Source organism: Corvus kubaryi, unplaced genomic scaffold (assembly GCF_017639235.1).
Source record: "Corvus kubaryi isolate FWS band 111438036 unplaced genomic scaffold, C.kubaryi_AGA036_p1.0 37352, whole genome shotgun sequence".
Taxonomy (NCBI): Eukaryota; Metazoa; Chordata; class Aves; order Passeriformes; family Corvidae; genus Corvus; species Corvus kubaryi.
The window spans coordinates 2,983,913-3,011,769 of record NW_024581114.1 but is presented as its reverse complement, the minus strand read 5'-3'; the positions used below and the strand labels follow the sequence as shown (position 1 = coordinate 3,011,769).

General features: G+C 51.0%; 2 protein-coding genes across 3 annotated transcripts; both read left to right on the top strand.

The window, feature by feature from the left end:
* Positions 1-211: 211 nt before the first annotated feature.
* On the top strand, positions 212-15,824 carry GPR157 (G protein-coupled receptor 157). Of its 2 annotated transcripts, XM_042032159.1 has the most exons (6): positions 212-4,002; positions 4,141-4,602; positions 10,361-10,574; positions 11,806-12,000; positions 12,582-12,838; positions 15,056-15,824. In XM_042032159.1, the coding sequence occupies exons 1-5, from the start codon at positions 3,608-3,610 to the stop codon at positions 12,801-12,803; spliced, it is 1,488 nt and encodes a 495-aa protein (XP_041888093.1). In that variant the 5' UTR covers positions 212-3,607; the 3' UTR covers positions 12,804-12,838; positions 15,056-15,824. The 2 variants fall into 2 exon arrangements, with proteins under 2 accessions (XP_041888093.1, XP_041888092.1); XM_042032158.1 differs by having other exon boundaries at positions 212-4,602.
* Positions 15,825-15,917: 93 nt separating this feature from the next.
* Positions 15,918-27,562, top strand: LOC121666525 (solute carrier family 2, facilitated glucose transporter member 5-like). The gene is given in 13 exon segments (XM_042032160.1): positions 15,918-17,980; positions 19,017-19,147; positions 20,725-20,823; positions 21,187-21,347; positions 21,843-21,967; positions 23,723-23,875; positions 23,958-24,083; positions 24,356-24,543; positions 24,921-25,031; positions 25,298-25,399; positions 25,802-25,877; positions 26,188-26,315; positions 26,944-27,562. Coding segments are annotated over 12 exon segments (1,554 nt in total). The 5' UTR covers positions 15,918-17,980; positions 19,017-19,090; the 3' UTR covers positions 27,172-27,562.
* Positions 27,563-27,857: the final 295 nt, after the last annotated feature.

Here is a 27,857-nt window from a genome sequence, read left to right as displayed (position 1 = left end):
GAAGGGAAGGGGTTAATGAATCAAGGATTAGGTCCTTAATCTGTGCCAGGAGTGCAAGAAATGTGGACCTTTTTTTTTGTCACATGCTAGAAAAAGCAACAAAGGGCAAGCATGAGGATTTTCACCTCTCTCAGAAGCCTTCCCTTAACCACGCTCCCCGGCTTCCCTTTCAGCTGGTGCAGCGACCCCAAGGACCAGGTGAGCACTTAGGAAAATGGTCCTGTTCTCCTGGAAATGAAGAGCTCAGGTGCTGGTAAAACTCTTGGCTGGCTTTTTTTGAAGATTGCTTTGCAATTCCAGAGTTAGGTCTCTGTTTCAGGTTTGCTCACTCCTGGCTGGGGTCTCACACAGACCCCGTGCCCTGCGTGGGCACAGCCAGGCTGGGCTCAGGGTCTGTGCCAGGGAAACTTGTGCAGGATGCATTTAATTTTGGATTCCTCTGAGAAGGGTGGGAGTTGGGTGCCTTAACTGTTCTGAGGCTGAGCCCTGAGAAGCTAATGAGTGTAAGAAGCAGTTGTTCTGGCTTCCTTGATTGGAATTAGCTGCATGGTGGTTTGAGAACTAAAACATTAAAGGGTTCTGGTTATTGCAGTACTCATCTGCTTTTTACTTTTTTTTAATGGGTTCAATGAAACTGGACTTGGCTTCTTTTCCCTGCTCCTACTTGAAAGGGCTGTCTGATCTGTGGGAATGATGCAGGGACGGAACAAGGTGACCAAGGTCCCTCTGCTGCTGCTAGAGGCAGCTGCGTCCATCAGAGGTGGAGAAGAGCTGGTTGGAGCAGGACGGTGGTGATGGGGAAAAGAATCCTTTGCCTGGACCAGCAGTGACCTCTCGTGGGTGGTGAGGCTGGCTGGGGACACGGGGGCACGCTGGGGATGCTGGCAGCTGGGACTTGGGCGTCAGAGGGTGTTATTCCATCTGTGGCCTTAAAGTGTGTGTGCTAAAGGCAGCTCAGGTCCTCCTGGCTTAGATATCAGAAACAAACAGCTATAAATGGTGCAGAGTCTTCTCTTCCTCACAGTCTGTGCCCTGAAGCTGGGATGTGAGATGGTGTCTTAATGGTTCAGGAGAAGCCCAGACTCTTCTCCCTGGTGAGCCCAGAGCCGGCCTTTGAGCATTTCAGGGGAGTGAAACAGAGCAAGAGCAGAACTTCTGCTCATGTGCTTTTCCCACTGAGTATCTTCATCTCTGATGAAAGTGTCTCACTGATGTGGCACTAAATCCAGGAGAGGAGCAGGCGCTGTGAAGGCACTGCCTGTGATATGCAGAGGTGCTGTGGGGTCTCAGCTCCTAATCATCATTTAAAAGCCCCAAGGCATATGACCAGGTTCCCAGTTAATGGAGAGCTGTGCCTCAGCCCAGCTTCCTACCCAGCTGCGAAGGCAAAGTAAAAACTTCTTTACTTGAAGAAGCCATTAAAGAAAAAAAAAATTAAAAGGCTGTGTCAGTACATTCTGCCTCACAGTGGAGGTAAATTTATGTAGTTACAGCTCAACCAGCGCTTTATAAGATGCAGAGTGTAGCCTGTGTGTCAGAAAGCTCTTTTAGTAGTTGGTGGGGTGAATTCAAGTCATTAAAAAAGATTTCCTATGTCTTTTCACCAAATGCCACGTTGCTTTATCTCCCTGTGCTGTAAAAAGCATCTGAAGGTGAAATTCTGAAGGGAGAATTTTCATTGTGTGTGTTGCTATATGACAAGCCACTTCCTTAGATTTTTATTCCTGAGCTACAGACAATGCTGCCTTTGAATTGAGATGTGTCTTTGGGCAGTTTCCAAATATTTCTGTTCTCTGGGCAACTGCAGATTCCTTGGGTCTGGAGGGAGGAATGTGTGTTTGGGCAGGGACAGCTGCTGCCCTGCCCCGCGGTGAGGAGGTGACAACACCAAGTGACAGGAATGCCACAGAGATGCTGAATGTCTTGCACGTGGAGGTGCCGAGAAAATGGAAGGTGATGGGACTCTTCAGTAAGAATTATTTGCCTTTTGTTGCTCAGTTTTGAAGCACAAACTCTGAGTATGCCCTGCTGTTGAGGGGTGACTTCTGTGTGCAAACTTACCATGCTCGAATCCTCTGCCTGTGCTGTTTCTGATGGTTAAGGCAAAGATCCATTTCTCAGTTTTTTATTTCCACAATTTATGGTGACCTGACAAGCCACTATTTTAGAACTGAGGAGAAAGGAGTATCTGAATCACAGCCACAAGTTAGTGGAAATGCAAATTCTGGATTTATCTTGATTCTCTATCTGGCAAGACTTAATTAAGCTGTGTTGTGGAGCCACATCCATCACCCAAAATAAAACAGCACTCAGCAGCCAGGGTGTTTGCTGACCTGGTGTGTCTGGATGTCTGTGATAGGTGGGTCCTGTGCTATAAAAGTGGGGAAAAGGGAAACCAGGGAACAAGGAAGAAGCCAAGAATGTGCAAGAGCAACAACTGGGAATGCAGCCTTGACAAAGCTTTGTCTCGTGGGGTTTTTTTGAGGGGTCAGATGGTAGCTAAAGAAAGCCTGGAACAATGATAAAGTTAAAAAAGCTATTGGTGTCAGATTGTGGGGGGGGGGGGGAAATGCAAGTTGCTGCAGCTTCCTTTTTCTATAAAGAACATGCAGAGGGCATCAGGCTCCAAAATAAATTGCTAAAAAAGCAAAGCCTGCTTGACAGAAGTTTAACTGGGTGGCAATTAAGGTACGTTGAAAGAAGATCTTGTTTCCAAAGGAAGCAACTTCAACCAAAAGGTGCATCAAGGTGAGCAAGAAGCAGCACAGCAGGCCTAGGTACAGGTGAAGAATTAGTGAAGAGAGTTTTAAAAGGCTCTGAAGTTCTATCCAGTGTCTTCTAGGAAAGGTTTTGGTGTGACTTGTCCCTGGAGCTGCCTCTCTGGAGCAGCAGGAATGTCTTTGGGTGGCACAGGGAGGAAGCTGTAAGATGCTCTATTTGTGAGGTGCTGACCCATGGGCACCCCTTTACATGCTGTGGCAAAACTGATTTAAATCAACCTGATATAAAGCTCTAAAGGCTTCACTGGCACCCAACCCAGGGCAGCCAAGGCAGAGCTGTTTGTTAGTGAAATCCTCCTTGAGAACTGGCAGAGCCATTTAAAATGTGGGGAATCCTCTCTGTTTGGAAGATGGGAAGGTGAAACTGAAAGGACACAATGGCCAAAAGTACTATGAGAACGTGAAATCATTTGTAGTTCTTAAAGATGTTTTTGTCAGGTGTTTTTTCAAGGGTGTGGTAGGATGGCTTCAGGGTGCTGGGAGAAGCTTGGGTGGGGCTAAGACACCTGGTTTTACAGGTCAGACTAAACCTTGTCAAAAGATGAGTTCAGTGGGAATCCTTCATGGCTGGGTGGCTGGGAAATGATTAAACTATTTGAGAGAACAAGACAGCTGAAACAACAGCCCTGTCCTTCGGAAACGGAGCACATCACTCTTCACATCAGAGGTGTGAAGTATGAATGATGCCACAGAGGGATCAGGCAGGTTAGGAGCAAACAAGGACACGATTCCAGCCTGGGAGTTCTCTGAAGAGGAGGGGGGGAAGCACTCCCTGAGTGCTCGTGTGTGTGTCCATAAATCCCGGCAGCTCTGGCTCAGCAGGGGAGATGAGTTGTGCGCTGTCCTTGGGGAAGGAGGTGTCGATAGTAAAGGAGAGGAGGCGACAGCAACCCAGGCGTTTATTTGTCCCGCTTCCTGCTGTGACGCTGCTCTCGGCGGCCAGGGCGGGTTTTTCGATTGAAAGAGAAAAGGGCTTTTCTGGGCTGCGGGGCCGCGGTGGGTTCGCTCCGTGCGCCCCAGCGGGAGCGGCTCCCGATCCCGATCCCTGTCCCGGCGGGGATTCCCTCGGGAGCGGGGGCAGAGGGGCCGGCCCGGCCTCACATGACGGCGGGGGCGGGTCGGGCCCCGCCGCTCCCGGAGCTGCTCCTGCGGCTCCTGCGCTCGCCTTCCCAGCCGGTCCCGCGGCTCCGGACAGAGCGCTCCGGTCACTCCGGACAGAGCGCTCCGGGCACTGCGGACAGGGCACTCCGGACAGAGCGCTCCGGGCACCGCGGACAGAGCGCTCCGGGCACCGCGGACAGAGCGCTCCGGGCACTCCGGACAGAGCGCTCCGGGCACTGCGGACAGAGCGCTCCGGGCACTCCGGACAGAGCGCGCCCGTCCCGCGGGGCTGCATCGCGCTGTCCCCTCGCTCCTCCCCGCTGTCCCCCGGCTCGGGCCGGGCCATGGCCGCCCCGCTGCCCCCCACGCCGCTGTTCGCGGCCGAGCGCGGGGCCGTGCTGGTGTCGTGCGCGCTGTCCTGCGTGGGCTCCGCGCTGCTGCTCTGCACCCACGCGCAGTGGCCGGAGCTGCGGACGCGGCCGCGGCAGCTGCTGCTCTACCTGTCCCTGGCGGACCTGCTCTCGGCCCTCTCCTACTTCTACGGGGTGCTGCAGGACTTCGAGCGCACCTCGTGGGACTGCGTGCTGCAGGGCGCCCTGTCCACCTTCGCCAACACCAGCTCCTTCTTCTGGACCATGGCCATCGCCCTCTACCTGTACCTCACCATCGTCAGGGGCTCGCCCACGGGCACGGGCTTGCTCTGGTGCTTCCACGCCGTGAGGTGAGTGCTGTGAGCTGCTGCTGCCGGCTGGGACCCCCGGGCACCCCCCTCCTGCCGTGTGCTCCGCTCGGGATGGAGCCTCGGGTGTCGCTTGAGTTTCTGTGCTTTTCTTCTCCTCTTCTTCCTCTCAAATTCCTTTTCAACAGGGATTTTGCTGTCTTTTAACTAACCGACCCTGTTTGTATCCCCTTTCCCTCCCCAAGTGAAGGGTTGGAGACATGGAAAAGTTAAAAATTCTTTGTTCAAGGTCACTTAGAAAAACCTCTGGCAAGTTCTAACGACTGAAAATCCTGGCTTCTGCTTTCCCTCCAGTCTGCTTTGATGTTCTAGAAATAATGTAACAAAACTTGTGTCTGTGATACCTGTCTGCTGCTGCCCAAGCTTCCGTGGTTGGGATCTGTTTCCGTGGGTCCCCAACTTCCCCCTGTCAGCCTGGCCCGTGGATCCTTCCCCTCTCCCCAGGCAGGTTGCTGTAGTTCCATACTCATAGGACAATGTTGTCTACAAGTGATGAAACTGCTAGAAAAGCACTCGGAAGGTTGTTTTGGCATGTTTGATTGAAAGCAAGACAAACCAGACCACAGCGTAGCTTTATGTCTCAGTTTCTGCTATTTAGGGCGCTGATTTTCCACATCATGTTTAGTAAAGGCTTTCATTATGCAATTGGAGCTTGTGGAATCATGTGCTACGTCCACACTGAGCAAAACAGTGATCCTTTAGTCCTCTGTGTTGCCAAGCTTTTGCAATAAATTATGAGGAGTGATCTGGTTTAAAAGGAAAAAAAGCCCTCAGGACAAGTACAGAATTTTCTTAGGTTTCTTAGTCAAATATTTGTCACCTTTGAGTTTCAAACAGCATCGTTTGGCAGATGACTGAACTAGAGCTGAGTCCAGGTGAGGATGGGCCAGAGAGAGACTTTGAGGCTGAGTGTGAACCAGGGAGAACTTCAACTCCTGCCCTGCCTGTTGGAATTGCTGCTTGATAGCAGGGGCAGTGTGAGGGAGCCTGAGGGGACTGCACATGGCCCTGGCACACCAGGGTGGTGGTGAAGCTGAGGGAAGATGCAGTGGAAGGGTTTTGAGGTTATTTCATCTCCAGTACATAGAGAGTTGCACTCTGAGAGCTGTGGTGAGGACGGGGTGCTGGTAAAGAGCCACGTGTCGCTTAATGGATGTTAAAAACAAGTCTGACTCCTTCCTGGGCATTCTGGCTCCATCAAGCACATCAAAGAGCTCAGGCAAATCTGGCCTGTTTGTAATTTTCCTGTCTGCTAATTGCCTGTGTGGCTTTTGTCTGTACTTCAGTTTCTCCATCTGGTTTAATGCTCCTCAGCATTACCAAGCTACCAAGCGTGGAAAGAACAGAGCCACTGAAACAGCGCTGGTGCAATCTCTAAAAACTAGAAATCCTGGAAGATCGCTCTAACCCCTGACACAGAGGGAGAGATGCTCAAACTGAGCTGCTTCTGGGTGAATTTGTTAGGTTTATGTTCAGTTCTTCACAATGAAAATGAAATGCCACCTTCAGTCCTTGGAATTGATCAGCACCACTTGCTCCTTTTAAAGGCTATTGAGCACCTCTGATCAGGTTCTGCTTTGTAAATGCCTCCTGTTCTGTGCAGAGCCAGTGTTTAAAGCTGCTTCTGCTTTATGATCTGTCTGAAAAGCCAGAGAAAACAAGCAAGGACGTGTTCCCTGCCCATCCCCTCGTGACACATCATCCTGCTTTCCTTCCCTGCACCTTTATTGTTATCTCAGTTACCTGAGAAATAAAATTCCAGACATAATGCTTGGAGATGGCTCCCCCTCACCCTTTCCAGCATTTCAGGGTCCCCTGGCTGTGGTGCTGATGGGCTAAAAATCTGTTAGAACCACGGAAGTACAACTGCTTCAAGCAGTGTATGGAGAGTGTCTTTTTGTATGTGAGTTGCAAGGGGTGGGTGAGGGAGAGCTGTTTAGAGCAAAAGGGAACTTGGCAAAGGAAGATGCATTTAAGGATTTAAAGTTAAATTTCCAGTATTTTAGCCTAGGCAAGAACCTGGAATTTTTTTCCCTTCCTAGCTTTGTAGGTTGCCAGTAGAGCCATGCAGGGACCATGGGGTGAGAGTCATCCCCAGACACCTTTGGGAGGGACCCAAGGCAGGATGGAGTTTTGTCAGGCAGGTTCCCTGTTCTTCACAAGCTCCTAAGGGCAAAGTGCTTGTAAAGACGAGTACTTGGTTAATGTTGGCTCTAACCAGAGACTCCTGATTCTTTAGCTGAGTGGAGCTGACTAAATACATGTTGGAAGTCAGTACCTGAAATTTTCCTGAGGGAAGTCAGGATGTCACAGTGGATCGGACCTGTCAGACAGGTTTGTGCCACAGGGATTCCTGTGGTAACACATCCACCAATTCCAGGCTGGAGAGCTGCAGCCTCTGCTTTGGTTTTAAACTTGTTGATCTCGGATGAGCTTTGAAAACCAGCCTACATCAGCTTTGGAAATAATTACGTAGCTGTGAAATGTGAGTTCTGGCATCCAGAGTGCAAACGACCAGGCTGCCTCACTGCTCCTGAATTTCCAGGTGTCAGGCGTCCTCCGGTTGGGTAACATCACCTTTGTTGTCAGAGAAGTTGATCCAAACTTGGGGTGAGGAATGGAGCAGACAGACAGAACCCACCTTGGCATTGTTTCCTGCTTGGCTTTTGATACCAATTGCTGCCAATGTTTGAAGGGTTTTCATTTCATGATCAGGCTGTGCAGATCATTATAAGCATAAATATACTTACTTTAAAAAATATATGTATCTATAACATATGCATGCTTATATATTAAAATATACGTGTTTATATATGTATTTACATTTATAACCGTGCATGTTCATTGAGTGCCTGGGGTCATTTCATGCACTGCTGCACTGTTCATCTCAGCCCTTGATGGGCTGCCTCCTGCAGGATTAAACTGGGGCAGATTTGGAATTCTGGTTACAATGTGTGCTCAGAGCTCCTTCCTGGAACTGGCTGGGATATCCAGGAGCCTGATTTTTCACTCCTCACAGAGTAAAAATTCCTGTCCCCTGAAGGAACTGCCTGCAGGCCTGCTGGCAGGATGGCTCCTCGTCTAACCTGTGCAGGCAGGTGACAGCAAATCACCTGCTTCTGAGAGCCTCCAGGGAGGAAAAAGCAGCTGTGCAGCATAAATCAAAACGTGGTTATTGAGCAATCTGACCCAAGAAGACCAGGACAAGTCGAGGTGAACACTGCTGGAACTGAAGGGTCCTCGCCTTGCCTTGTTTTGGTGTGACTGTGCAAAGATATGCTGGGTTGGATGATTTCTTAATTCACAGATGGTCAGGAGCTGTATTGAAGGAATAAGTACGGTTGTGTCTGCCTTACAGGTGGGATTTCCAGCCTTTCTACAGAAAGGAGGAATCGTTTTCCTTTCTCTCCCACACTGTGCCTAGATCCAGGTGTGCTTTGGAGAGGCCCAGCCTACATAATTGCTCTTTGGGGCTCAGAGGAATATTTCTGCCTCTCTGTGATCTTGGATCCTTTTTATTCCAGGCCTTACTCACACCTTGGGTGATGAATCCTGATTCTTCAGTTCCTGCATTCTCCTGGTTCAGTAACAGCATTGACGTTTTGCAGCCCTCCTGAATCTGTCATTTAGGAGCTCTTAAGAACAACCAGATCACCAGTCTCAGTTCTCCTTTCCAGTCTGCTGAAATGGAGCTGAAGTTCACGGAAATGTCTGATTCCTTTCTAGATCCTTTCTAATTTCATTTTGTTGGTAATCCTTTGTGCTTGGTGTTAGTGGTAAATATCCATCTGATCCCAGAATGCTATTCCAGTGAAAATTTACTGCCTGTTAATGCAGCAGTTCTATTCTTCCTTTCACCAGTTATCTCCTGAAGGGTTTTAAGTCCCTTGCTCAGTGGTGTGTTATTGCCTCCTGTGGCCTCTCTGTGTCTGTATTTACACTGTCCTGTCTTACATCCACACACCATAATTTCACCTGGTTTTGTCTTAATTCTCTTTCAGGTCACTGTTGAGATCATTATTTAGGCAAATGCGTTTTTTAATTCACTTCCTTTTTCTTGGTGCCTGTGTGCCTTAAAATGGTTTCTCTAAGGAAGTGCCATTTCTCTTGAATTCTTTACCTTAGTGCTCAGTTCTTCCAGGAGTGCTGAGAATGGAATGGCTTTGCATGTGCAGTTGTTTTCTGAGAAATTGCCAGTTTAACCAAAATGACTCGTGAATTGTGTGGAAACTTTCATGGTGGTGGTGACGTTTGGGATGTTTTTAGAAAGTCTGCTCTGATAACAGAGTGGGGAGGGCTTCCTGCAGCACAACTGTCCTTAAATAACAGCACTGGCTTGGATTAGCACTGCCTGTTCTGAGCTGAACCTTGAGACAAAATGTTCTAAATGTGCTGAAGAGTTGACTCTGAATTTTTTTACAGTATTATATTTACATTTGGTTCTTTCATGAGTTGGTGAATCCAGACATTGTTTAAGAGTAGGAAATGGGGTATTTTTGAAATCTAATATCATGGGATTATCTCTGATTTTACAGCTGGGCTATGGACTTTCAGATAATCTGGTCAAGGCCCCTGCTGGCTATGGAATTTCAGATAATTTGGTCAAGGCAACTGCTGTTTGCCTGCATAGCCTGGTGTCTCTGAGACTGATTTTTGGGGGCAAGATCCTTCCCATGCTCCCTGCAGCTGCTCCAGGCTGTCAGTGGAAGACTGTATGAGAGCAAGACAGTCATGAATTTGTTTTCTCTGCACCTGGCGAGACCAGGAGGGTTATGCTGGAAGCTCAGTCTGAGCACTCTGAGCATTTGTGTCCTTTATTGGAGCTGTGGCCCCCATCCCTCTCTCCAGGGTGGCTGTGGGGAGGGCAGGTGACACATTCAGCTGGATGCAGGGCACTGTTGTGGTGTAATTTTTGTTTGGGCTGGTGGGATTTTTCTGTTCTTCCTCATGGTTTCTTGTGGGCAGCCTACACTGCTGAGTGACTTAATTCATGTGTCACCACAGTTATTTTTCTTCTAAATGCTTCCCTGTATTTGACTCTGCTGTCAAGTGAGAAGCCAAAGTCACAGCTCCAAGTTGTGCGAGTGTGGCTCCTCGTTGCTTTCTTGGCTTTTTGCTGTTACTGCCAGTATTTTTCCCTGGCTCTTTGTCCTTCAGAAATTATACTTTTGCTCCCAAAATACTGACTACACCTTCACTTAAAAGCAAAGCAAACAAACAAACCACTGATGGAATGAAGCTGTGGACTTCTTTGTGTGCCGAGTTTCACTTTGGAATCAGAAGGTGGGACTTGGCTGCTTGTGCTCGGAAAGCTCAGGATCAGCTGGCTGAGTCCTGCAGGAAAATCACATTTTACAGTGCCCTGGCCTTGTCAGATCCTCAACCTCCCTGAGTCCAGGAGGGAGTGGGAGAAGGGCAGGAGGTGGGCTGGGTGCTGCTGCCCTGGCTGCACCCTGTGCAGGCCAGGGGGGAGTGCAGCACATCACTGCACCTCTGCCCTTCGGGGCTGGGGCTCCACATTCCCACAGAGGGTCCCCAGGAGGTGGATTTGCAGTCCTCGTTCATACACTGCCTGTTTGCCACTTGCCCTCACCTGCTGCAGCAGCGCCGATGGTCTGGGATAAGCACTGGAATGCTGGCTGGGGAAGAATCCCTGGCTCTGCCACCCATTTCCCGAGGTGTGGGGGGCTCAGCTGAGGATGTTCTTGGCTTAACCTCGTTCTCTGTGTCCCCCCCTCAGCTGGGGTGTCCCCCTGGCCATCACAGTGGCGGCTGTGGCTCTGAAGAAGATCGGCTACGACGCCTCCAATGTTTCTGTGGGCTGGTGCTGGGTCAACCTGGATGCTGAGGATCGGCTCCTGTGGATGCTGCTGACGGGGAAGGTCTGGGAGATCCTGGCCTATGTGACCCTGCCAGTGCTCTACATCCTCATCAAGAAGCACATTAACAGAGCAGTGAGTATTCTGCTGGGTGATTCCATCCCTCCATGCTCTTTGCTCCTTGTTTAGCAGCTGCACAGGCAGGAGCTGCTTCGTGACACTGAAATGTCCCCACCCCTGGGAGAAGCAGTGCCCCGATCCAGCAGCACCATCACACAGTGACTTAGCACAAGCAGGATGTAAAAGCCCTTTGAAAACGAGCAGGGATGTGGGATGTTCATGAGGGAAATGTTCAATGCTACAGTAAGAACTGAAACACAATGTGAAGGACAAATTCAGCTTTAATCAGTTTTCCACAGTTCCACTTGTACCAAGATCGGAATTCTCAAACCTCAGTCCTTTTAGTATCTCCAACGAAAGTTTGTGTTTATGAATTTATTTTGTACTGGAGCTTAAAGCTCCATTTGGGAGTCCAGGCACTGGATGGCTTTGGACGCCACAGAGGAGACTCCCTGTCCTAGCAGGGGTTTGGAATTCAGGGGTTCAGTTGTTGCTATTCCTTGTGAACACACAAAATCCAGGCATCTAGGACAGCATTTGCACAGCAGACAGATCCAGATGAGAGTGGCAGAAGGAGCTGCACCCAGAGTTTCCTTTTTTCTCTGGGTTGTGTTAGGGAAAAAAGCCCCCCGTGTGGAGAGATGCCCTTCTGGAAATTTCTGCCTCTGCTTGTGGTGCAGCTGTGGCGGTGCTGAGGATGAACACAGCCCTGCTTAGGGCAGGATCCTGCAGAGGAGGTGGAAGAGCGAGGCAGTTTCCAGCAGCCCCAGCGTCCTGGGAAGGGAAGGGGAGCCGGGGAGAGTTTGCTGGTGCCTGTCAGCATCACCTGACGTGCAGCAGGCAGGACACGCTGTCCCGGCCGTGGTCAGAGATAGCAGCGTGACCTCCTGGAAACCTGACCCTGCCCGGCCGGGCTGCTGCCTGTGCCAGGGATTCCTGGGCACGCTGCTGTCCCTCCCCACCCCACTCTGGGAGCAGTGCTGAGGGCAGGCAGCTGCCCCTGTTCTTTCCTCGGGGGTCTGGGGGTTCAGGGCAGCAGCACACGGAGCCTCCTGGGCTGTCGCTCCTTGGCCGCAGCAGGAATGTTTGTGTTTCCGAAGGCAGAGTGTGGCTGCTGCTCACAGCTGTGCCCCTGTTACCCTCCTGCAGGGCTCAGGGATCCAGTTTGCTCTGGCAGGAGCCCCTGGGGCCGGGGTCCCGTGTCTGTAGGCTCTGCTCACGTCCTTGTCTCCCCCGCTCCCCGCAGCACGCCGCGCTCTCCGAGTATCGGCCCATCCTCCCGGGAGCCCCGGCCCTGCAGCCCCGCACCTCCATAGCAGACAAGAAGCTCATCCTCATCCCCGTCATCTTCATCTTCCTCCGCATCTGGAGCACAGTGCGGTTCATCCTGACCCTCTGCAACTCCCCCGCCGTGCAGAACTCCGTCCTGGTTGTCCTGCACGTGAGTGTTTGCCAGCAAACGCATCCAGGGGGGTGCCTGGGAGGGAGAGAAGGGTTTGGTGCTCGCAGTATCCCCTTTTTTGGCAGGATGAGAAGGGTTTGGTGCTTGCAGTATCCCTTTTTTTTGGCAGGATGGAGGGTTGCAAGAGCTGGGAGGGAGAGAAGGGTTTGGTGCTCGCAGTATCCCTTTCTTTGGCAGGATGGAGGGTTGCAAGAGCAGCAGCAGCTCCGGGCAGGAGCTGCTCCAGCAGCATCTGGCGGCTGCAGGGGAAAGCTGCGCTGGCAGGGAGGGCCAGGGCCCGCAGCCGGCAGGGAAAGCAGCTCCGGTGGGAGTGCTGCCTGCCTGTCCTCCAGCAGGGCTCAGCCTGCTGCTGCCCGACACCGGCGCCGGCCCGCAACAGCCCCCTGGTCTGCTTTCGGGTGCTTTTTGGGAAAAAGAAAGCTCATTCTTCGGAATTTGTTGTTGTCGTTGAGGTCGAAGTCGGTGACTGTCAGGACTGCAGCTGCTCTGACGCGGTGTTTGCTCCTCTCTGGGGGTGCCCGTGGGAGCAGCCCTGGGTGATTCCTTTCCTGCCTTTGCAGGGAATTGGAAACACGTTCCAAGGAGGAGCCAACTGCATCATGTTCGTGCTGTGCACACGGGTGGTCCGGGCTCGGCTGCTCTCCCTCCTTTGCTGTGGTCACTGTGACGAGCTGGACTGGCCTGTGCAGGGATCCAACAGCTCCTGGCAGCGCCCACGGCCCCACAAGGACAAGGATGTGCCCGGCCCCGAACAGACGAAGCCGCTGCTCTCCAGCACCTGAGCTGCCTCTGTCTGCTGCTGATTCCTTCTCTCATGGTAAAAACCCAGAGTGAGCCTTTCCTCCTGCCCTGCCTGCACAGATCTGAGGGCTGGGAGCAGTGACAGGGGGCTTCTGCTGCTGCTCTGGGGAGTCCCTGACTGACTCTGCAGCCCCCATCACGCTCCCAAACCATTCACAGAACTGCTCTGCTCCTTTCCCTCTGAGCTGTTCCTCGAGCCTGCAAAATGAGGAACTAAACTGCAGGGCTGTCTGGCCCACAAGGACAGGACACCAGTCAAAACTGAAGAGGAATTGGTGTCTGTTTTTAGTGTGAAATGCCGCATGCACACACATTTCGTCAGTACTGCACAGATCAGCTGTTCAGGGCCCCAAGTTCCCCACAAGCAGATGGCAGCCCCTGCTGCCATCATCATAGAGGGGGACAGAGGGGAAGTGATTCACCCAAGCTTGCCTAGAAAGTGTCTGGGAGCAAAAAAATTGACAGAAGCTCTTCACTGCAGGTGCAGGATCCTTGGATTGGTCTATTTGGGTAAGCACCTCGCTTCCTGGAGCTCGACCTCAGGAGTGATCATGGCAGAATTTATAGGGGTGTCAAACTTAATGTGGGCTCCTGTCTGTGAATCAGATATTGATAGAGCTCTTTGCAGTCCCAGAGTGCAGCTGAAGGAGGTAAAACCCAGAGCAGCTGTCCTGGCTGCTCAGATGGATGTGCTGGCATGTGCTGTCTCTTCAGGCAGAGTGTGAAACCTGCTATGAAAGGGCACTTTTGTACTCACCCTGCAGCTCACACTCAGTCCAAAGGGTGAGTCTGGAGGGCAGGATGCCCATCTGGGCCGTGGGGCATGGCAGGAATCAGAGTCTGGGAAGAAGGCAGGCTGTTGGGAATGGCAGACCTCTCTCCATACACCTGTTTCTCCTCCTCCCAGACCACACGGCTCAAAAAACCAAAGGACTTTTTATTTGTCATCAGCTGACATTTTTAATTTGTAGAAGAGGTTTTTGCAAAGGGAACAGGAGCCTCGTGAGCTGTCTGGGGAGGGAGGGCAGCTGCAGGCCCCCAGCTGTTCCAAAGCTGCTTTATTGGCCCATGTTAGTCAAGTTTACAGCAGGCAGCAGAGTTACGTGGCGCAGAGTCCTAGGGGACTGTGGGCAGAGGTGAGTCCTGCTATTTCCTGAAGCCTTGGCATTAACTTCGTAATTTTATTAGTATATTTAAGCTCTATTGTGCACAGGCTGTGTAAACGTGGGGTGTCTTCAAGAGCTCATAAGCCCAATTTCATGGGGCTGCGGAATGGCCCTGCTTCTCAGCATCCCTGGAGTCTTTGAAAGGTAGCTGGAAGCATCTTATTTTTGCCACAGACTTCAAGAGGTTTTTTTCTCCTTTCAAAAAGCTTTTTAAAACTTCTAAAAGCTAAATAGAAACCTTGATAGCTCAGCCTCTTGTGAATCCCACAAGGCTTGGAAAGAGGAGCTGTGTTAAACTTCTTGCAGAAAAGTAGGATAGAAATTCTTTAATTTTATCCAGCTTAGTATTATGCTATATTCAGTTTTTTTGGAGCCACCCCTGAAGAGAAAAAGTAAAATTGTCACCGACTTGGCTTAAGGGAAAACAAAACAGCAGAAAAAACAACACCAAAAAAAAATCAAAACAGATCCCATGTTGTCAGTTTGCCTTTTTCCATTACAGAGCTCTGAGAAATGCTTTAGGAGGAATGTGCCAGGGTCACATTTCCAGCTCCAGGGGTTCAGGGAAGCGCTGGGCTGCGAACACCAGCTCTGGGCTGCAGCACCTGCACTGACACACACGGGGAAAGTCTGGGACATCTCTGACATCCTCAGATCAGAGAGGCCAGAGAGAGGAGAGCAGCCAACAGAAAACCTCTCAGAAATGTCTGTGGTTCCTAACACTGCAGCTGAGGGCAGCCTAAATGCGAACAGAGGAGGAAGAGCAGGGAAGGGGTGTGGAAGTGCCTGGCTGCTCCTGGCAGGGCCCCCTCTGTCCCCACACCAGGTGTGAGTGCAGGGGAGGTGCCTCAGCTGGCTCTGAAGGTGTCCCTGACCTCCTCCCTGTCACCATGGGCGGGGGGATTTTAGCAGGAGGGGCTGAGGTGGGGGTGCCAGGCTGTGCCTGTTGAGCTGCTGCGAGGTGACATCCCTGCAGCCAGCCCGCTCTCCTGGGCCAGGGCAAAGCGTGCCCGGGCTGCGGGGCGCTGGGACAGCCCCGGAGCGTGACTGTGCCTGGTTCTGTGCAGGTGCGGGATGGAGCCAGAGCCCCACAGAGGGAGCTACAGCCCGGGGAAAGCGCCGCTGGAGAGGCTGAGCCGAGGAGAGGTCCCAGCCTTTGCTCTTCAGCTGTGCTCAGGATGCTCTGCGACAGGCTGTACTCCGGTTTCCTGGTTTATCTCCCCTCCTTCCCCTCACCCTCCACTGTAAAAACTTGTTTGGGGTTTTGCTTTGGGGTTTTTGAGGCCGATGTGTGGTGAGTTCTGAGGTGAACAAACACCGTGGGGAAAACTCGAGGAGCTGCTGGACCGACTGTCCTGGGCATGGACTTCAGTCGTGGGGTGTGAGCCCTCCCGGGAGCCCCAGCCTGGCTCCTGCTCTTCGCCTGAACGTGGGCAGCACCGTGCTGACAAGTTTGGTTTGAACTGGTGCTGGACAGACGGTTCCTCTGGATGGTTTATCCCTGCTCCTCGGTGGTTGGGGGCCGCTGTCTGTGGTGGCAGCACGGGGGCATCTCCCGAGGGAATCGGAGCCCTCCAGGCTCCCTTGGTGCTCAGGGATATCGGGATGTACCCCCAGGGACAGCTCCTGCCAGGAGCAGGACAGAGCCTGGCTCTGAGCCCCAGAGGTGCTCTGCTTTGTCCGTGCCTTGGGAGTGTTGTATCGGACTGGGGAGGGCATGGGGCTTTGTTTGCTGTTCGGAGATAATGTTTTGCCTTATTCACAGCTGCTCACTTGCTTGGTTTTTAAGTATTTTCTCCAAGTTTTACAAAATAAAGTTCTGTTTCTTCACCAGGACGCTGCCCGACATTGCATTCGTGCAGCAAGAATAGGATCTGGGTTGGTTCTTGGTTCCAGAGCCGCAGCTCTGCTGCTGTTCCCTGCACAGTCCATATGGATCCGGCCCTTTCCTGTTGCTGGGGGATCAGACTGCCAAATCTGCCTCCTCCTTATTTGATTGGGAGCCATTTGTACCGCTGATAAAGCAGTGTCTGTTTATCACTTACTTTCAGGCAGATAATTTATTCCTTAAATCCTTGTTTCACCGCAAGGCCCATTGTAGCTCAGGGGCCCAGAGTATTGAATTGGCCTTGCCTAAGCATGCGATTCCTTCCCAAAATGCAGGTGAGAAGGTGCTGATGTCACTCGTGGACATGTTCTGTGGGCTGCCTCCTCAGGGTGGGAGTTGCAATGAACACTGCAGCACGGCTGGCTGCCAGCTCCTGCTCAAACATCCCCGTTTAGAGCTCACCACTAATGTTCTCCAGCAGATTTACTGTCCTGGAAACTAAGCTTGCCCTCTTAATCATCTTTTTCCCCCAAAGATATCAGGGTTTCATAGGATCCAGCCTTGAGCACAGACCATTAGGCTGAGGGTAAATAAATAAATAAAGGGGAACTCTTACCATGAGGTGGGTGACACCAGAGCGGAGTTAAAGTCTCCAGACCAGCACGGGCTGGGGTGAAGAGCAGATGTAAGAACCTCGATACCTGCTGTAGCTGAAATGGAAAATGTGCTTGTAAAATGCCTGTAAAATCAGCTTTTTGCTTGTTCCTGGCTCTGTCCTTTGCCCAAGTCCAACAGGATCCCAACTGCTGAAGATGTCATGCCCCTGCAATTGCTTTGAAAATCCAAGAAGCTGATTTACTATCCTGTCTCCCTTCATTGACCTCTTCCAACATCATCCCAGTGCCAACTACAACCTTGCAGATGTTTTTATCAGGTTCTTGCTGCGTCTGGAAAATATTCAAACTGTTCTGCTGCCATAAGCAAATATTTACTCTAACGAAGGGTCTTGGATGACAAACGTGTTCTCTTTGATTCCTGTATGTTTCAAGATTATTTCTTCAAGTTCAGGAACAGACTTTAAAGACTGTAACACCAGGGAGCAGCGAGGAGTCCCCAGGCAGGTGCAAAGGAAGACTTTTATTTGCAAAAACCCGGCCTTTTTATGCTGTTAGTCGGTTGCCAGTTTACACAGTGTTAAGGCACAACAAACCGAATTTAACCAAGCACCACACACCACGGTGCGGGCACAAGGCATTCACGCAGCCAGCGTGCCTCCCTTCCTCTGTCCCAGCTGAGTCACTCTCCCTCAGCCCATTTCTACTCAGGCTAAGTAACAGAGCCATGATTTTACCAGGCCTTCCCTGGACAGAGCTTTACCTATCGGTCACAGAAGACCGTGGCAGAGAATTCTCCTTCCCTGTCTTTACTGAGTGTCAGAGCAGCTGTCGTTCTGCCCAGAGCTCCCAGAGGTTGATACGTGGAACTCCATGATGGAAATTTGTACTCTTTGCATTTTCCCCATCTCTGGGGCAGAATTTTCCCTCTTGGCTGATGGAACAGGAGTTGCTGAGTGAGCTGTGGGCTCAGCAGCTGTGACACAGGAGCGTCCTTGAGGTGTGATCCCCATTAAGACACCTGGGAACAGTGTCCTTCAGGCTGTTCACTAAAAACAGGCAATAAAAGAGAAACGCCAAGAAGTCTGAGGACTAAATTCCACCACCCTGAGAGCAGCGGGGCTCTGTTCTTCTTCCTGCTTTGGAGCACAGTGCTTCCACGTGGAGGAAGGAATGCTGCAGCCAGCCAGAGAACGTGTGCAGGACACGTGGAAAGGAGCTGCTGCTCAAGAGGATTCCTTTTGTTAAAGTTACACAGCCAATAAACAGCAGGTTTGGTTCCAGTTTCTCCGGCTGCTGGGGATATCTGTGAACTTTGCATCTCTCTGATAAACCCTAGGAGTTGTAGTGGATGATTAACAAGGTCTTGGGCTGTTAAAGCAAGCCCATAACAGAGGAGGTTAATACTGAACCAGCACCACGTGGTGCATCTTGTGCTGGAGGAGGGAAAGGAACCAAAGTGCTTTGGAGGAGAGGCTGTCAAAAACCCAGCTCTGGGAGGATGAGCTCTGAGAAGCGCAGGAGCGCCTGAACCAGCTGGTCCGTGCGAGGTAGGACAAGAGCAGATGGATTTGTGAATTTGTGGCTGCAGGGGGGTTGGTGGGGCTCAGCTGCAGTGGTGGGGCTCAGGGCAAACTCTCTGTTGCCAGGGCTGCTCCCTGTGTTCCCTGATGCCGCAGTTGCTGGGCAGCATCTCCAGCTGTGCCATCCACGGTTGCCCAGGAGCTGCAGCTCTGTAGACTCACCTAGTCCTTGCAGAGATATCGGGGGAAATGGGCTCATTTTAGCGACTTTGGTGATAAGTCTGCCCCGTCTGGTTGGACAGGTGAGCCTGTGCCCCTGGAGCTGGGCAGCACCTCTCTTTGAGACAGGATCTGATAAAGAACATCTGACACTGGCAACAGACTTGAAAGAAAAATGAGTTGAAGACATGGGAGAGTCAGGCAGAGGAAGGGAACGATGAGGCACAGTGCCTTACCCCGCCGGTAGCGCCTGAGGGTGATTGGATGTGTTTGGAAGAGTCACAGTGGATCAGGGGAGGGGGGGAAGCCGAGGTTAAATGATTTGCTAGGAAGCAGTTTGTTAGAAGCAATGCATACAGCTTGCTCAACACTTACTGTGCCTACCAAAGCAGGATGAGAAGGTATAACACTATTGATAAAGGGAAGGAATTTTGACCAAAAATCCTGGTTTTAACCTAAAACTAACTTAAACCAGCCTTGAAGTTTGGAGTTGGGCCAGTTGTGCAGGGAAGCAAGGTGAACAGTTCAGAATGAGGAAGACCCCTGCCCACGACCACCAGACGACACTTCACAAGCACAACGTGGATGTAAATGACTTTTTGGCTCATTGTAATGCTAGGCGGGGCCAGGTAATGAATATGTATAGCTGTTTTGGGAAACTTAACGAACATGGAGCTTGTAACCCGATCTACACCAAGCTCAGTGCAGTTGTCGGCACACATGACTTCGGAGGAGCTATCCCCCCATGCATCCCAGCGCTGGAATAAATATACCTACTTTACTGCTTATTCCAGTAGTGGAGTCTTTCCGTGTATCAGCAGAAGGGGTTTGTTTTTCCGTGCAGGGCGTTTCCATCCCCTGCCGTGGCTGCCTCGGCTGGAAGAACCTGTGCTCAGCATCTGAGATTCAAACACCAAAATGAAGCTGAAAGGAGAGAAGCAGGAGGGCTCCGAGGGCACTGAAGGTGCAAAGGGGGTGAGTATTATCGCTGCCTTCTTCCAACCTGAGTCTCCCACAGGGATACAGAATAAGCATTGGAGACCTGTGGGCACCTGTAAAGAGAGGAAAAGACCTGTGGGCACCTGTAAAGAGAGGAAAAGACCACGGTCTTTTGGGCTGAGATACCCACAGGGAGAGCAGAAATGTTTCTGTTCCTGAGCCCAGTTTGTGTCTGTCTGCACGCGGTGTTGCACCGAGTCTGGTGCCTGCCTGCAGCTCTCCTACCCTGTAACTTCTGTGTCACTTTCCCCTTCTGTGTGTGAGTTTTCTTTCCTACTTTCTAATCAGCTTTAGGCTGCAGATGCTCCTGGATGGGGCTGCCTTTCACAGCAGTGTTTGGGGAGTCTTGCACAACGCGCTGCTCGGGGATGCCAGAGGTTTTCCTGAAGGTGCTGGATGTCAATAATTAACACCAGTGGCTCTTTTGAGCTCCTGGGATTAGGTTAACTGGGAGCAAGGCAGCTGCTTTTCATCACCAGTGAGAGAATGTCAGCAGTGTACTCGTAGAAAATGGACCTGGAAGCCTCAGCTTCCCCCTGATCCTTTGTGTGAGATCAACTTGAATTTCGATCTCCCGTAACAACACCTTAAACTCTGCAGATCCCTGGAGCTGAACTGCCAGAGATTCTGAGGAATAGAAAGAAGCACCAGCAGCTTTTTGGACAAATGTTCAGTTAGGGAAATGACAGAGTCCTCATGTGGGACCTGAGCTGAGTGCTGGGATGGAAAACCTCGCAGACATTAAGGCTGGTGACGGTGGCAGCAAACGAGATGAAAATGGAAAGTGACTTTATTGATGTAGCAGCAACGAGATGCATTAGTGAGCTATAAAACCCAGCCAGACAAAACCCCAACAACCCAGCTCTGTCAACACAGCCTGGGGGCTGAACAGCAACTAAACTGTTGTGCAAAGGGAGTTGTTTGAGCTGTTTGTAACGCTGGGAATGGGTGCCCACAGCGGGGTTTGATCCCGCTCCAGATGGCAATTCCCCTCCTCTGCTCAAGTGCAAAGCTCTTGGACCCCTCAACCAAGGCCTCCGTGAGCTGCTTGGAGAAGTTCTAATTGGCTTCAGTGGCAATCAATTAGATCCATAAATAGCTCTATCCCAAAATGCAGAGGAAGAAGAAATGAACAGGAAAGGGATTTTGCCACTTGATGCAAAATCACTTCTTTTTAAAGCTTTCCTGTGCCAATATCCTGTGTTGTTCCACTACCCAATTTGCATGTTGGAAAAAGAATAATTGCAAACAACTTTTTTTCCCTGCGGGGTGGCTTTTTAAGAATGATGACTTGAAAAAAAATTAATCATCCAAATGATTCATCAATACCAGCAAAGCAGAGTGAATGACTGTAATGACTGTGGGCATATCAAGCAGAACAAAATGAGTTGTAATGAAAACTACCCACTGGGCTTTTATATGCAGTAAAATGAAGGGAAAAACACAGAAAGCAAGACTTTGGGTATTTCTTTGTTTTTATTGAATGTTATTAATGCCTAAAAGCCAGACCCACTTCTAAGGTGGTGGTTATGCTTTTTTCTTTCCCTCCACAGAAAATGACACTTTCCCTGGCCCTGGTAGCTCTGATTTCTGCATTTGGATCTTCTTTCCAGTACGGCTACAACGTGTCTGTGATCAACTCTCCTGCCCCGGTGGGTTGTGCTTGGGAGCAGGGTCAGAGCAGGGCAAGGCAGATGTAGCATTACGTACCCAAAATATACTTTGTGGGTGTTTGTGGGCAGGGGCCCGTCCCCTCTTTGTGCCTGGGACAGATGAGCTATGGGGTGCCTCCCCCTCTGGGAACCAGGCACATCCTACAGGGCAGGACACCCTGTAGGAACAGTTACCCAGCCCAGCCTTCTCCATCCCTCTCTTGCATTCATTTCCCAGCTCACCCCACCTGTTTTTTTTTTTTTATCAAGACAGTAGTTTAGAGCTTCATGGCATTTGTTATCTGGCTTTTACAGCACGAAATTGTATTTATTGCTCTAAACACGCTTTGTGTTTCATTCCAGTACATGCAAGACTTTTACAACAGAACCTACCTGGACAGGACTGGAGTGCCCATGGACAGCAACTTCCAGATGCTGCTCTGGTCCCTCACCGTGTCCATGTTCCCCCTGGGTGGCCTGTTCGGGTCCCTCATGGTGTGGCCTCTGGTCAACAACTGTGGCCGGTAAGTGGGAGCCGTGCCCGAGGTCCTGCCCCACGATTTGGGATCAGATAAGATTCATCCCGTGGTGACTCCACCTTGCCCAGCCCTTCAGGAGCATGACATTGCCACACACCCCTTGAAGCTAAAGCAGGTGGGATGAGGATGGATTGCTGGGCTCAGCCACAAGCGTTGTCCCCCCAGTGTAAAGGAATTTATGTGGTTCTGGTATGGCCAAGGCCAGGCTGTGGGCTGGGCACTGAGCCAGGCAGAGCAGGGAGGAAAGTCCTGGGATCCCAGCTCAGGCCCATATCTGCTGCTCAGGTTTCCTGAGAAACTTCTCTTCTTCCTGGAAGCCTTTGTTGTCTGCAGGAAAAATGTGACAATTGCCATTTTCTCTCCTTGCTCAGTGTTTGGGATGATGATTTGTTTGGGTTTTGGACAGCAGGACACAGAGGGGATCTATCTGCAACTTAGAAACACCCTGCTGACTCTGTCTCCTTTCCTGCTACTTTGCAGAAAGGGCACTTTGCTGATAAATAACCTCTTTTCCATCGCTGCTGCAATCCTCATGGGAACCTCAGAGCTAGCAAAAACCTTTGAAGTAATCATCCTTTCCCGTGTTGTCATGGGAGTATTTGCTGGTAAGTGGATGGTAAAGGGAGAGCAATAAATATTCCCTGGGCTCTGTAAAGGTGTTTCATTCTCCCAGCAGATGCTTTCACAGGTAGCACACTTTAGGATCTGCATGACAAGGCTGTGCTTTAGCAGTGGTGCAGAAGTACTAAAGATCTTGGGGAGATAACGGCCCTGGGACTGGGATTGAAGCTGCAGGGAGGAGATGTGTGTCTGTAAATGCAGCAATAAACATCTGCTGGGCACTGCAGCTCCCACAGCCAGCAAACCTGCTGAGGATAACCTGTTTTCCCAGACAAAGCAGATAGTCTACTTTTTTCCTTTTTAACATAACCAGAAAAATCCATCAAAATCATTGCCAGGTCCAATAATCCAGTCCTGGAACTGACTGTTCCTTCTGCAGGAGAAAAGACATGTTAAAAGGGAGAGCAAAGGGCTCAGAGCCACAGAGACAGAGGGAAGCCAAGGACATCTGTGTGTTGCTGGTGTGGCTTTATTGGAGCTACGGTAACAGGGAACAAACAGAACCATGCTGGGTACCCCAGCAGAGCCAGGTCTATGAGGGTCCTGAGAGCATTTACACTCAATTATCTGGCTTTGGGCTGGCGAGGCTGGCACACTCCATGCTTTGTTAATGAGCTGGGGTAGCCTGTAGAGATAAATTTCCTGCCTTAGCTCACCAATGGTAATTGCTGCATGTACAGCTCAAGTTGCTTTCCCAAGCCAGTTTCTTGTTTTCCATTTTTTTTTAGTCCAATGGTTTTATTTTGGCTTTTGACTCTCAAACCTGGCAGCAGCTCTCAGCACTGGAGCTTGGAATAAACGTTAAGGGTCTTGTTAAATGTGATCCCTCTTTCCAGTTATTTATAACCCACAAACAAATCCAGCCTGGCTGTCCTGACTTGTCCTTCTCAGGCTGACCTCACTTGAACTGTGGATGTTGTGCCTGGGGAGGATCTGGGAGGATCCAAGTGTCACCCTCCAGCATTGGTGGCACTTGTTTCTGTGCTTTTTAGGCCTTTTAGCTTTCAAATATCAGCCTGATTACCTTTGTAACCCCTGGCTCCTGAAGCCTAGGAACTCTAGAAATGTCAGATAAGAGTCTCCCGTGGTCATTTGATTCCAGGAATTTGGGGGCTGCCAGGATTTACAGCGTAAGCACAGGAGCTGGTAGCTCGCTGGGGTCACTGTGGGCAGCCCTAGAATGTTCCTCAAAATAACCCATGTCGCTGGTGTCCTTATTAGAGCATAAATACCTATTCCAGCAAGCCACCTGCAAGCCACCTCCGACCAGCAAAGCTCTCAGCACTGCGTTACTGAGCAGGGAATTTTTAAAAGCCGACACAAAGTCATTTCCTTCCACTTTCACGTCAGCGTGTTTGGATGCTGATTTCTCCTCTTGTTTTAGAGGAAGCAAAAGTTCCTCTCTTGCACTTGGAGTTTGTTTCCAAATCTGAAGCAGCAACATTTTTCTTTGTGTGTCTTGTGCTGCTCCTGGCAGACCCTGCTGGGAGAAAGCTGCTTTTAGGAGGATAAACACTGAGAACCCCCAAATCATCTGCTGGCTCTGTAGGCAAGGCAGGCTCCCGCTAACTCTGTCAGACTCCAAAAATGCTTTGCTGCCCAGCAGTTGGTTATCCAGGCACTCAAAGCAGAAGGGTTTGAGTGTGAAGTTTCTGCATGTCCTGTGGTTCATCAGGAATCTCTTTTGCCCCCACGGGAAATCAGAGCTGCATGTCTAACACCGCTCTCTTAACTGCTAGGTCTGGCTTCCAATGTGGTTCCCATGTTCCTTGGAGAAATGTCCCCCAAAAACCTGAGAGGTGCTATTGGGGTGGTCCCACAGCTCTTCATCACCATTGGCATCCTTGCAGCTCAGATCCTTGGTCTCTACAGCATCCTTGGCAATGCTAAAGGTAAAGCTCCGGCTCAGGGCCTCTCTGTGGGCTCCACAGGGGGAGGATTTCTCTCAGCTGATGTCTCGTGTCCTTTCTGCAGGGTGACCTGTGCTGCTGGGGCTCACTGGGATCCCATCCCTGCTTCAGCTCCTGACATTGCCCTTTTTCCCCGAGAGCCCCAGGTACCTGCTCATCCAAAAGGGCAGCGAAGAGCAGGCACGGAGAGGTACGGTCCATCCTTCCTTGGAAGGCGAGGTGGGGTGGGATGGATCTGACTGTGGGATGTGGCTGACAGCAAGAGAGTGTGAGATTCTCCACTGACGTGTTGCTGGGGGGTGGAATTCTTGGAACACTGCTCCTTTCCCTGCATGTGTGGATCCCCGGGTTCCCACCACGGAAGCACTGCTGCCCAGGGTCACACATTGCTCTGCTCTGGTCTGAAGCAGGACAGCTCTCTGTAAACCTGGGGCTCACAACTCCCTGTGCTCTCCCCACCAGCTCTGCAGAGGTTGAGGGGCTCGGAGGACGTGGATGATGAGATAGAGGAGATGTACCAAGAGGACCGGTCAGAGAAGGAGGAGGGGCAGTTCTCTGTGCTCAGCCTGTGCACCTTCAGGGGCCTGAGGTGGCAGCTCATCTCCATCATCGTCATGATGATGGGGCAGCAGCTCTCGGGGGTCAATGCGGTGAGTGGGGAAGGCCGGGGGGGTACAAACAAAGGGGTGGGGCTGCAGAGGGGCTGATGGGGACAGTGCTGACCCAGGAGACAAACCTGGGAGTGCCTCTTCACCCAGGACACACCCAGTGTCACACTGGCGTGGGTTGACCCTGGCCAGTACCAAATCCATGGACGAGGTACAGGGTCAAGCTGCCCTGTTAAGGATGATTGGAATGCTTTTAGAGTGAAGTGCTTGTGCCCACGTCCAAACACCAGTGTCTCCAGAAAGGGACTAATTCAGTCCTCAGGCTTCTGTGCACCAGTGCCAGGATTTAAAGCAGCCAGAAGGGGGTTCCCATGTTCTGCCTCTGGCCACGTATAGACACAGGTGTGGTTCTGCTGCAGGTCTTCTACTACGCAGACAGAATCTTCGAGTCAGCAGGAGTGGACAGCAGCAGCATTCAGTACGTCACGGTGTCCATAGGTGCCATCAACGTCGTCATGACTTCGCTTGCTGTAAGTTTGTGCTGGGGCTCTCTGAGTTCAGACTTGTGCAGTCTCCCCTGCCCCTGTTTAAATTAGGTTGTGCTCATGGAATCCTACAGTCACAGAATGGTTTGGGCTGGAAGGGACCTTAAAGATCATCTCGTCCCAAAACCTTTCAGTAGAGAGTTATTTGCTGGGAGATGCTTTCCACGACAGATGTCCTGTGGTGCCCGTGGATGAAAACATCTGCAGCAAGTGCTGAGCCCCTGGTGTCATCCCTCTCCTGTCTCTTCCAGGTTTTCATTGTGGAATCCCTGGGGAGGAGGATCCTTCTCCTGGCTGGCTTTGTGCTGTGCTCTGCCTCCTGTGCAGTGTTAACGCTGGCTCTCAATCTCCAGGTGTGTCTGAATGGCTCAGGTGGTCCCAGCCATGATTTCTGGACTCCCCAGGGAGCAGGCCATTGGAATATTTTGAGGGTGGTTCTACACCCTGGGGAGGAGGGGACAATATGAAAGGTCTCTGTACCTGTGTATCTACCAAGAGAAAAGCCAGGAAAAGCTGTGATCCTGCTTGCCTGAATGCTCCTTCCAGTTTGTCACGTTCATAGTCCCTGTTGCATCCCTTTGGCAGCAAGGATCATACCCAGGCTGGGATTTCTGTTGTCTGATCGTGGACACACCTGGCACTGGAGGGTGGCACTGCCTTCAGAATGCCCTCACATCTTACTGGGAGCAGTGCCTCGAGTGTGCTGGTGATGTTCAGACAGGAACCGCGTCTAACCTGTGATTCAATCCCTGCAGACCACTATCTCCTGGATGTCCTACCTCAGCATAGCCTGTGTCATCATCTACATCATTGGACACGCCATTGGCCCCAGTAAGTACCCACGGCCTGCCCAGTCTCCCCCACAAGCCGAGTAAAGCCAAGTGGTATGTTCAGTTTCAAACCAAAACCTTTGTGGAGCTCATGCAGGGAGGCTGAATTTCATCTCTGTGTGGCCATGCCCCATGCAAGTCATTTCATTGCCCCGCTGTTTTCTTTGAATTTAATCTTTGTTTAATTTGCTGGGTGCTTCTAAACACTGGTAGTTAGAAACCACTGTTTGCCACTAAAATGAGCTGTCTGATTAGCAATTCCAAGTGAGGGGATTGCCTTTGGGATTTCCTCACCTGCAGCTGCCCTGCAGGTCCCATTCCTGCTGTGATGATCACGGAGATGTTCCTGCAGTCGTCCCGGCCCGCGGCGTTCATGGTGGGGGGCTCTGTGCACTGGCTGAGCAACTTCACCGTGGGGCTGCTGTTCCTCTACATGGAGGTAAGAACCAACCACAGGGCAAAACCTCATCTGAAAATCGGCCTCTTCACCCCTGTGCTCTTACAGAGAGGCTTTGAGGAGCTGTAAGCTTGGTTCCCAGAACCTGTGTGTGGGATTGTGTTAAGGGCAAGAGACTGATGTTCATCAGCATTTTCTTATCACACCTGGCTGTTGCACAGGCTTTGAAAGAAAGCAGTTTCTTTGCCAGGTAAATGTCTCATCCTGAGCTCAGGAGCGTGGAAAAGATGACAAATTCCCCATCTCCCACTGCAGGATGTGCCTTGGGGGGACAATTTTAGCTTCTGAAATCTGGGTGCCCAGTTCACACTGCCCTCAGGAAGTGACCCATAAACTGCTGCAGTCCCTGACTTTAACCTGTGCAAAGGGAGCTGCTGAGTTGGGTTTGATTTGTGGAGCAGACCCTCACCCTCCTTTCCCAGTCAGTTCCCAATAAACCCGTGCTGGTGGTTTGAGAAGACAGAATCTACACCCACCCCAACTTTGAGTCGTTCAGCTCAAACTATGAGCTGCATTTTCTGTAGCCAGTGCAGGGTCCTGCGTGTCCAGAGCAGGTAATTCCCACCTGGAATGTTGCCCTGATCCCTTCTCTCTCTTGTCACTGCCCTAGGCTGGGCTGGGGCCCTACAGCTTCCTCATCTTCTGTGCCATCTGCCTCTCCACCATGATTTACATCTTCTTTATTGTTCCTGAGACCAAGAATAAAACCTTCATGGAAATCAACAGGATCATGGCCAAGAGGAACAAAGTGGAGATTCAGGAAGACAAAGAGCTTAAAGATTCCTTCCCCCTAGACAAGCGGGAGGAGAAGGAAGCACTCTCCAGCACTGAGATGTGACCCAGCTGTGTTTGGCCTGACACGATCTGTTCAGCAGGAAAACAAATACAGGGATTCCTGCTTTGATGCTGATCTGAGAATCACAGAACTGTTAAGGCCAGAAAAGACGTTTAAAATCAAACCCAGCCGAAAACCTGATGCTGCCAAGTCCTCCTCTTGTCCCAAGGAAAGGGAAATGTCCTCAGCCAGCTCAGTTCTGTGACCAAGCAGCCGATGACCTGAGGTGATGTGTGTCCCTGGTGTCCTGACTGACACGTCCTGGGGGACACACGCCAGCCCTTGGGCTGGGTGTGGGGCAGTCGTGTGTAAGGAGTGCACTAAATTCCTCTGAGGAATTGGCACTTGTGTGTTTGAGGGTCCAGCAAGGGGAAATTAAATTTAATTTGTTATATCAGTGTGCCGCCCTCTGTTTTGAAAAAAGCAGAAATGTTGAACAGCCTGGCACAAATTTGGTGTGGTTGATGGAGAATCCTTCACATGACTTGCTTTAACCTTAGAAAATTAGGTTATATATGTAATATCTCTGCCCTCAAATTTGTGATATGTAAATGTTGGAAAAGGAGCTGTTTCTATGCTCTGTCTCTACATCCACTACAGAAAAGGAGGCAAAGTCATGTCCTCAGCCAAGACACAGGGACTGCACAGGGCCTGTCCCAAGACCTGTCCTGCCAGGGCTTTACATCCCC